This window comes from Lucilia sericata, unplaced genomic scaffold, assembly GCF_015586225.1.
Source record: "Lucilia sericata isolate MDLA Ls3-8-SP2 unplaced genomic scaffold, ASM1558622v1 Contig001121F_arrow, whole genome shotgun sequence".
NCBI classification, from domain to species: domain Eukaryota; kingdom Metazoa; phylum Arthropoda; class Insecta; order Diptera; family Calliphoridae; genus Lucilia; species Lucilia sericata.
The window spans coordinates 10,001-20,653 of record NW_023995093.1 but is presented as its reverse complement, the minus strand read 5'-3'; the positions used below and the strand labels follow the sequence as shown (position 1 = coordinate 20,653).

Sequence of the window (10,653 nt, the reverse complement as noted above, 5' to 3'; positions counted from 1 at the left end):
CAATGCTAAAGTTGTTAATAATTTTAATACTATAATTGTTACCACTTATAAATTGTTATTACATTGTATTAAAAATTTTCCTTTTGTATAATAAATTATAAAAAATATAATAACATTATGATTCCTTAAAAGTTTTTTTTAGTTATTAAACGATTTTGTTTGTTTAATTATTATAATTAGTCAACATAGTAATTCCATTCACACGAATTTATTATTAATGTTTAATTTTATAAGTACAACACCGAATTATGTTTGTTCAATTATAAATTACTAATTACTTTATATTGTTCAAAATATAGACCCTTTATACTTAACGAAATTCTGTATTTAATGTCAGAAATATATAAAAATAGTGCGTAAAAAGTTTAATATAAACTAAAACAAGTTTTTAAAAAAGTTATTCAGTAAAATTTACAGTTATAGTTGAGTTCCCTGTGGGAAATATAAGTCTATCAAGAAAGGAGATACAAATGTGATAAGAATTTGAGAATTTGTCCAATACATAATTAACAACTAAATCGGTGTATCAGTATTGCTTATTCTAATCTTAAGCACAACAAATCCTTAAGACTAGTTCACTGACCTGTTAATGAAAGTCTATATTCAATTTCTAGGTAATCGCGGGGGGAAATGGCAAGTACTGTTTAGAAAAAGTGTTTACAGAATCTTCAATTTAGTTTTCATACTTCATTCGATCCACAAATCATGACCTCTTGATTTTAGTGATATTGGTGAAAAATTAATAAAAATAATAAAAAATGTGGTTTATTTTATCAGATAATAACTTTTTTAACGTATTCATAGCAGTATTACGATATTATGTCTAATCATGCTTACCCATCCGAATAATCCAACAAAAGAAATTGTAATCTTATCAAATTATATGGATCAATATAACTTTCTTCAGTCATGGTGACTAGTAAAAGATAAGTATGAATAAATATTTTTAGACTATAATTAAATAAAGGAGAGAATTCGATGTGGGACTATATACTAGACTATGGACAAGACAACAGTCTGGACTACAGACTAGACTATACTCTGGTCTACAGACTAGACTATAGTCTGGACTATATACTAGACTATAGTATGGACTATAGACTAGATTATAGGCTGGACTATAGACTGAACTATATACTAGGTAATAGTGTCTATGGACTTTACTATGGACTTAACTATACTCTTCACTATAGATTAGACAAAATACTAGACTATAAACTACATATATTTTGGACTATGGCTAAGCTATATACTTACCAGACTAAAGTCCGGACAATAGACTAGGTTATACTCTGGACTATAGACTAGACTACAGTCTGGACTGTAGACTAGACTAGACTATAGTCTGGAGTATAGACTAGACTATAGTCTGAACTATAGACTAGACTATAGATTAGACTATAGTCTGGACTATAGACTAGACTATAATCTGGACTATAGACTAGACTATAGTGTGCATTATAGACTAGACTATAGAGTAGACTTTAGTCTGGACTATAGACTAAACTATAATCTAGACTACAGACTAGGCTATAGTCTGCACTGTATACTAGACTATGGTCTGGACTACAGACTAGACTATAGCCTGGACTATATATTATTATATTGTCAGGACTATAAACTAGCCTATAATCTGGACTACAGACTAGACTATAGTCTGGACTACAGACTAGACTATAGTCTGGACTAAAGACTAGACTATAGTCTGTACTATAGACTAGACTATAGTCTGGACTATAGACTAAACTACATACTAGATAATAGTGTAGACTTTACTGTACTATAGTCTGGGATATGAAATAGACTATAATCTTCACTACAGACTAGACAAGAATACAGACAGAACTATAATCTGGATTATAGTTTAGATTTTTTACAAGACCTCAATCTGTACTAGATTATATTCTGGACTATATCTGTACCAGATTATGGTCTGGGCTATAGATTGGACTATCGTCCAGAATATAGACTAGACTATAAACTAGACTATAGCTCAGAGTAGACTATAGTTCAGACTTTAGGCTATACTCTAGTTTAAACTCTGAACTATAGACTATCCTATATTCTATACTAGGCTATAATCTGGACAAGACTATAGTCTGGACATGGACTGGACTATAGACTAAACTATAGTCTGGACATATACTGGACTATAGGCTAGACTATAGTCAATAGTCCGGACTATAGATCATACTTTACTATTGTACAGTCTAGACTATAGACTCGACTTTAGACTAGACTGTGGCCTGGACTATAGTTTTTACTAAAGACTATACTATAATCCGAACTATAGACTAGATTATAGTCTGAATGATACACTAGACCATAGTCTGGTCTATAGACAAGCCTATTCACTAATCTATATTCTTGACTATACACTAGACTGTATACTAGATTATAGTTATCGAGAGTTAGTTTATATACATATGTATATATATGGAAGCCAGACGTTTTAATCACTGACACATATTTGTTGCAATGCAAAACCGTGATACCCCATTAGTGGTAGATACGTGGGGGGTTTTGATAATTCTTGTAAATCGAATTTCTTATCAAAAGTGTTTAAATGCTATTAAACGATAAAGTAACTTTTGTTGTAAAAAAAAATACAATAAGAATTTATAGCAGGTTATGTTCGAACATATGATACCCTACACTAGTGAATATTTGGGAAGCCTAGTATTGGGGCTTAAAATATGAGGACTAGAAAGTCTAAAATAAACTGATTCTTAGGTTATTAAAAAACTTCTTAATATTGACATTTTTTAAAAGAAAGTTTTTCTTAATATACTTAAAAGTCAGTGTAGAACCAAATGTATTGGTTCATTGGAATAAACACATAAAATATATATAAAATAGTTAATAATCTTATCAATGAAATGAATTTAAACAAAAGTAAATTGAACTTTGTTTTGTTATTGTTTTGGAGTAGATTTGCTAAATAGTCGTTTGGAAACGTTCAATATTCTGATCAGGGATATGATTATTATTATATTAGACAATACAACTTGAGTTATATTATGCACGTGTTAATGACAGTTTATCAAATATCGAGTGACCTCTATGGCGACTTTTGTCTATAGTATGTATAGTCTTTCGACTTATCTATAGAGTGGGCTTTACTATAGTCCTTTTCCGACTTCAGTCTATAGTATGGACTTTCGACTTGTCTATAGACTGGGATTTACTATAGTCTATTTCCCAGTGTAAAGTCTGGACAATAGTTTAGTCTATAGTCTGGAGAGCAGTCTAGTCTATAGTTTATATTATAGTTTACTTAATATTAGATTAAATTTTTGAGGTTTTTTGTCATTTACTACAGTTAGCAAATATCAAAACCCGGTTCTTTATCGATTCTACATCTCTAAACCTTTTATACACAGAAAGATGGAGAGACTGAAACACGGGTGAATATGCTTAGATCGTCTTAACATCTAAGACGGACTTTTATCGGTTTTAAGTTACCTATAAGCAAAACCGATTCTGAATCGGTTCTAAATCCTAACATCTCTAAATCTTTTTATATTGGCATTTCTTTAAGGCGATAAGATTATGCGAACAAATCAATGAATATTTTCGGTAACTCAAAACATATGTACGTTATCTCCCGCTGATAAGAGAGTGAGCGATTACAAGTACTAATAGAAGCGATTAAAAGAATTGCAATAGACTCCAACAGAAGATTGATAATACAAAGTAAATATTTATATATAAACCCCAATCATTTAGCAAGAACGCGTAAAATAAAACGGACACGATATGTTTTGGGAATTATTAATAGGTTTTATTACCTTTCTATTAGTCTTGGACTATTTTAATAAAAAACATCGTGAAGAATTATTTAAAAAAGCGGGCATTAAAGGTCCCAAACCACTGCCGCTATTGGGTAATGCCCTATTAGCCATAGGCAATAGTACATCACGTAAGTTTGAAACTTTAAATTTTTAACTTACATATACCCTTATTAATATAACTTTATGTGTGCAGAGGTTTTTGAATTCTTAAGGGCCTTAGGCGAGGAATATGGCAAAGTAGCACGTTTGTGGGTTTTCGGTGAATGTGTGATAATAATACGAGATGCGAAATATTTTGAAAGTGTACTCAGCAGCCAGCAAGTCATTAAGAAAGACGCCTTATATGATCTTTTAAAATGTTGGCTGGGCGATGGTTTACTCATAAGCTCAGGCTCCAAATGGCATGCTCGCCGTAAGATCATAACACCCACTTATCATTTCAAAATTTTGGAACAATTTGTAGAAGTATTCGATCAACAAAGTTTTATTATGGTAGAAAGATTAAAAGACAAGGCCGATGGTAAAACCCCTCTAAATATGTTTCCCATAGTGTGTTTGACGGCTTTGGATATTATAGCCGAAACTGCCATGGGTGTTAAGATTAATGCTCAAGAGAATCCCAACTTCCCCTATGCTAAAGCAGTGACAGAGTGAGTTTGTTTAGTTAACATTTTGCAAACAAGTTTTTATAAAAAAATAATCTTTCAGTGCTGCCGATATTATAGCTACACGCTTTATGAAACCCGCTCAACGTTTTGAGTTCCTGTTTAGACTCTTCGAATATAGAAGTTATCGTAAAATGAAACAAAGTATTGAAATTATGCATAATTTTACTGATAAAGTTATTAGAGAGAGGCGCGAAGCTTTGGAGAAATCAATTAAGGATGGTACCTTTGTGGCCATGAGTAAGTGGAAGTGAGGTGTATTTGATATCATCTATAGTCTGAACTACACTTTAGTCTATATTCCGGACAATAATCTAATCCATGATCTGGAATATAGTCTAGGTCATAATCTGAACAATAGTCCTCTCTATAGTCTGGACTGTAGTTAGAACAATAGAGTAATATCTGGCCTATACTCTAGTCCATTTTCTGGACAATAATATAGTCTATAGACTAGTCCATAGTCTGGACTATATTCTAGTCTATAATATGGTTTATAATGTAGTCTATAGTCTGGCTTATAGTCTAGTCTTTGATTTGGACTCTAGTCTATAGTCTGAAATATACTCTAATCTATAGTCTAGACTATAGTCTAGTCTATAGTCTAGGCTATATTCTAGTCTATAGTCTAAACTATAGTATAGTCTATAGCCTAAACTATTGACTGGTCTATAGTCTAGACTATAGTCTGGAATATAGTCTAGTCTATTGTCTGGAATATAATCTAGTCTGTAGTCAGAACAGTATAGTCTATAGTTTAGTCCATAGTCTTGTCTACTCTATAGTCTGAAATATAGTCTAGTCTATAGTCTGGACTATAGTCTATAGTCTGAACTATAGTCTAGTCTATGGTCTGGACTATTGTCTATACTCTGAACTATAGTCTAGTCTATGGTCTGGACTATTGTCTGTAGTCTGGAATAGAGTCTCGACTATAGTCTAGTCTGTACACAGAAAGATAGAGTCTGGATAGAGATAGAGTCTAGACTATATCTATAGGCTGGACTATAGTCTAGTCTATAGTCAGAACAATTGTCTAGTCTATAGTCTGGACTGTAGTCTAATCTATAGTCTAGTCTATAGTCTGCACTTATATCTATTCTATAGTCTAGATTAAAGTCTATTCTATATTCTGATCTATAGTCTGGACTGTAGTCTAGTCTATAGTCTGGACTATAGTCTAGTATATAGTATGGGCTATATTAAAGTCTTTAGTCTGAGCTATAGTATAGTCTACAATCGGGACTATAGTGTTGTCTATAATTTGGACTATAATCTAGTCTGTATCCAGGACTAAAGTCTTGTCTATATCAAAGACTATAGTCTGGTGTTAATTTTATTATTAAGTCTGAACTGTAGCCTATATGTGGATTATGTGTAGTTTATGTTCTGAACAACAGTACAGTCGTTAGTCTGGACTATAGTCTAGTCTTCAATCTGGGCTATTGTCTAGCCTTCAATCTGGACTATAGCCTAGTCAAAAGTCTGGCCTATTCCTATATAGTCTAGTCTAAAGTTTGGCTTATAGTCTGGACAATAGTCCATTATATATTTTGAAAACTTTTTTAAATCAAATATTTTCTATTTAACTCCGATTTCTAGCCAATACCACCGATGACATGGGCGTTAAGAAACGTATGGCTTTCCTAGATGTACTCCTACAATCCACTGTAGCCGGTAAGCCTCTAACCAATGAAGATATACGTGAAGAAGTCGATACCTTTATGTTTGAAGGTCATGATACCACTACTAGTGGTATATCGCATACTTTATACCTTTTGGCACGCCATCCAGAGGTGCAACAAAAAGTCTTTGAAGAAATTCTACAGGTTATAGGAAGCGATAAAGATAAACCTGTGACCATGAGAGAATTACAAGATTTGAAATATTTGGATGTGGTAATCAAGGAAAGTTTACGTTTATATCCACCAGTACCCATGATAGGGCGTATTACAGAGCAAGAAGTGGAAATGGGTGAGATTTTTCGGGAATATGGTTAAAGTCATATCAATTATCAATTCTGTTTTCTCCTTTAGATGGCAAAATCATACCCGCTAATGTTAATATTAGTTTGCTTATTTATGCCGCCTGCCGAGATCCCGATTATTTTGCTAAACCTAATGATTTTATACCGGAACGTTTTATGTCCAATGCTTTGGATCATGTTAATCCCTTTGCCTATGTACCCTTCTCGGCTGGTCCACGCAATTGTATTGGACAAAAGTTTGCCGTGTTAGAAATGAAAAGTACTATTAGTAAAATGATTAGACATTTTGAATTGTTGCCTTTGGGTGAAGAAGTGGTGCCGGTAATGAATTTGATTTTGCGCTCAGCCACGGGTATTAATTTGGGTTTGAAACCTAAAGTTTATTAAGGGAGCGTAGATTTCTCTTAAGTTTTAGTATTATTGTGTATTTTTATAATAAAATATTTTAATTTAATAAAATTTAGAAAGTTTATGAAGATTTTTTTAATAAATTTCCAATGGGGATTTTATACATTTTATTAGAAAAAGTGAATTTGAAAAGTGAACTTGAGAACTGTTATCAGTCCGCAGCAGCAGCACTAGTAGCAACAACAGGCAGTGTTGCCACTATTAACCCAGTTCACATTGAAGTCCCAAGTTGATCTGTTTTTGTTATAAACTTGATAACAATCTTGAAAAAAATCTGTTCATGCTAAAGCAACAATTGAAGCTGTAGACAATTTTATACATTTTGCATTATTTTATTGTTTTTATATTTAATGACAAACTATTATTAACAAATCATTATTAAACTCAAAACCTACAATTCATTAATATATATATATATATTTTTTTTTTCATTCTAAGGGGGATCGTTTAATAAAAACAACAACTTATTTAAAACAGTTTTAAAACTGTTGTTGGTGAGACAACATCAATTTTTTATAGAAAATCGGATTAAATTGTTAAATAAATAACGTTTGAGAAAGTGTGGAAAATGTGGTTTTTTAGCGGTTTTGTTCTATTTTTGTGTATTTTATTATGGGACTATTTATGCAAAAGAAGGCGTTATCGGATTTTGAGAGATTCTCGTATACCGGGACCCTCTTATACTTTGCCATTAATCGGAGATGTAATCGAGACCATTGGAAATGATACTTTAAGTAAATAACGTGAAAATTATAAAATTTTGTTTTAGTATTATTTGAACTGTTTCGGACCCGAATCGGATCGCAGAATTATACTTTTCACCGAATGATTTATATAAATACAAACCACATTCGAGTCAATTTTATCGCGATATCATTATTAATTATTAAAGACACACATCTTTCAAATACCCGGTATCGTCGGAAAACTGATTTCAACATACATAGGGAGAGACAGACATGCGCAGAGACGGTCATGGCTAATTTAACTCCTATAAGTACTCGGATACTTTATAAGGTCGGAAAATTATATTGAAGAAATTGCAAACGGAATGACAAACTTATATCTAAGGAATCATTAATATCAGATTTAAAAACAAGTAAATACTCACCATCTTAATATATCACGTCAATTTAAAGTTAATTTCGGAAGGTGGTTAGTCCTACATATGGACATTGATCAATTTGGAACAATCCTTTCGGAATTTTTTATCACCATTGACTAATTTAATGGATTTATGCTGAATTGCCCTATCCCGCTTTTATTATAAGCATCAGATTGGTTTTCGGAGCAGATTCTTTCATGGGGTCTTGAATCATTTAAGAACCGCACTCTACAGAATTTGAAAGAGTGATTAATTTCCTCATTTGTATGTGATTTTATTTAAATATTATAAGTTTCAAACGATTTATTAATAACAAACTAATTTTCTATAAAAGGGGTTCTATGAGGGATGGAACCACTTATAGTCCGATTCCAATGAAAATCCGTCGTGATATTTCGGTTCCAGAAACAAACTTGTTTATGTCAAAGTTTATCGCTATACAGGTTTTTTAAGTCAATTATGAACTTTTAAAGTTAATTTTCCGAAGAGGACCTATGGGACCTACATATATCCCGTTCAATGTTCAACTTTGGTAACAATATATGGAAAGTAAAGATATGCAACTCCACTCGGAGACCAAGAATAGAAAATATATAAGAAAATCAGAGAGAACCTGGCCTCTAAAACTAAATGGATTCATATTACGAAAGAGGATATTATTTGTTCTACTTTGAGGCTCTAGAGCGCAACTTCTTAAGGGTATATATAGAGTTATATGAAAGGAAAAGATGTGCAATTCCAATCGTAGACCAGTGGGTTCATTGTGATTCTCTTTAAAGAAAGTAAAGAATCTTGAATAGAGAATATCTAGGAAAAACAGAGAGAATAGAAAAAGAGTAAAGTCTGGTAATATACTGGGATTCAAGGGCTTCAGCCTGGCCCCTAAAACTAAATATAGAGCTGATCCTCTGTCGGATCCATTACTCAGAATGTAAAAATGTGTGATTTTATAAAATTTTCTCTTCCTCCCTTTTCTAGATGTCTTTGCTCTCTTCAAACGTCTGGGTGACCAATTCGGTAAAGTATTTCGTCTATGGTTATTTCATCGCGTTTTAATTGTAGTCAAAGATCCCAAATATTTCGAAGTACTTCTAAGCAGCCAACACCTCATTAAGAAACCTTTCATTTACGATATGCTCTCCTGTTGGTTGGGCGATGGTTTACTCTTAAGCTATGGCCCCAAATGGCATGCTCGACGTAAAATTCTAACACCAACATATCATTTTAAGATTTTAGAAGAATTCGTTGAAGTTTTCGATCGTCAGAGTAAAGTGTTAGTTAAGAAACTTCAGGCGAAAGCAGATGGTAAAACAACATTTGATATATTTCCGGTGATATGTTTAACGGCATTGGATATAATTGCGGAAACTGCAATGGGGGTAAAAATTAATGCTCAAGATAATCCAGATTTTCCATATGCAAGGGCGGTAAAAGAGTGAGCTGGAAATGAAATGATATTAATAAAGAATTTTAATGAAATATATACTTCTATTTTACAGCGCCACAAATTTACTTGCAACGCGTGCCGTGAGACCTCCACTTTATTATGACATAACCTATTTATTGACAGAATTCCCCTCATATCTACGGCTAAGGAAAAGTATAAAAATAATGCACGATTTTACCAATAAAGTCATAAATGAACGTAGAGCTGCAATGATCTCCGAAAAACAAACTAAAGAAGGTAAATTATATGAAAATAATATCTAGTAAAAATTATACGCCCAATTAATAATCTTCCAGTACCAATTATCGATTTGGCTGAGGGTCAAAAGAAACGTTTAGCCTTCCTCGATGTCTTACTACAAGCCACAATAGATGGCAAACCTCTGTCACAGGAGGATATACGTGAAGAAGTTGATACATTCATGTTTGAGGGTCATGACACCACTACCAGTGGCATATCATTTTGTTTATATATACTATCACGTCACACCTCAATACAGCAGAAAGTATTTAAGGAAATTTTAGAGGTTTTGGGTCCAGATAAAGATAAACCTATAACCATGAGAGATTTACAAAATCTTAAATATTTAGAAGCTGTAATTAAGGAATGTTTGCGTTTGTATCCCTCAGTTCCCATGATAGGACGCCAGGCTGTGCAGGACATACAAATAGGTATGTCTAAACTACTTGAAAATGTTCCCATAACCTATTCATTATAAGAAAAATTATGTTTTATTTCAGGTGATCAAATCATTCCCGCCAATACTACCATTACTATGCTTGTTTATGCTGCCGGTCGTGATCCCGATTACTTTAACCAACCCAATGATTTTAATCCCGAGCGATTTTATAGTGAATCACCCGATAATATTAATTCTTTTGCCTATGTTCCTTTCTCGGCTGGGCCGCGTAATTGTATTGGCCAAAAATTTGCCATGCTCGAAATGAAGAGTACCATAAGTCGTGTATTGCGTCATTTTGAAATTTTTCCTTCGGGCGAGGATGTTGTACTAGTATTAAGTTTAATTTTACGTTCTTTAAATGGGTGCAATTAGGTTAAGGCCACGTAAGGATTGAAATAAAATCTGTTTTAATTTGTATGAATGAAAATATACATATGTAAAGTATATTCATAATGAAGATGTAATTACTTTTTCATTATAAATTAGATAGTAGATAGATAGATAATCGATAGATAGATAGAAGATAGATAGATTAGATAGATAGATAGATAGATAGATAGATAGA

The 10,653-nt window shown here is 32.6% G+C and overlaps 2 protein-coding genes across 2 annotated transcripts in view; both read left to right on the top strand.

The window, feature by feature from the left end:
* Nucleotides 1-3,735: 3,735 nt before the first annotated feature.
* LOC119610123 (probable cytochrome P450 4d14) lies at nucleotides 3,736-6,905 on the top strand. The gene is made up of 5 exons (XM_037965226.1): nucleotides 3,736-3,922; nucleotides 3,988-4,444; nucleotides 4,503-4,699; nucleotides 6,062-6,433; nucleotides 6,496-6,905. Exons 1-5 carry the CDS (start codon nucleotides 3,760-3,762, stop codon nucleotides 6,831-6,833), a joined length of 1,527 nt encoding a protein of 508 aa, XP_037821154.1. The 5' UTR covers nucleotides 3,736-3,759; the 3' UTR covers nucleotides 6,834-6,905.
* Nucleotides 6,906-7,335: 430 nt separating this feature from the next.
* The window catches only part of LOC119610121 (cytochrome P450 4d2-like), an 11,890-nt gene continuing 8,572 nt past the window's right edge, over nucleotides 7,336-10,653 (top strand). The window contains 6 exon segments of the mRNA XM_037965223.1: nucleotides 7,336-7,588; nucleotides 8,938-9,394; nucleotides 9,459-9,643; nucleotides 9,703-10,077; nucleotides 10,147-10,450; nucleotides 10,452-10,471. Of these exon segments, the coding sequence (XP_037821151.1) occupies nucleotides 7,423-7,588; nucleotides 8,938-9,394; nucleotides 9,459-9,643; nucleotides 9,703-10,077; nucleotides 10,147-10,450; nucleotides 10,452-10,471 (1,507 nt within the window). The 5' untranslated portion in view covers nucleotides 7,336-7,422.

Excerpts from the sequence above, each read along its gene's own strand:
- LOC119610123 (XM_037965226.1), top strand. The coding sequence starts at position 3,760 with ATGTTTTGGGAATTATTAATAGGTTTTATTACCTTTCTATTAGTCTTG. Across the intron at positions 3,923-3,987 it reads CATAGGCAATAGTACATCAC|AGGTTTTTGAATTCTTAAGG; the intron begins GTAAGTTTGAAA and ends TTATGTGTGCAG. Across the intron at positions 6,434-6,495 it reads AGAGCAAGAAGTGGAAATGG|ATGGCAAAATCATACCCGCT; the intron begins GTGAGATTTTTC and ends TTTCTCCTTTAG.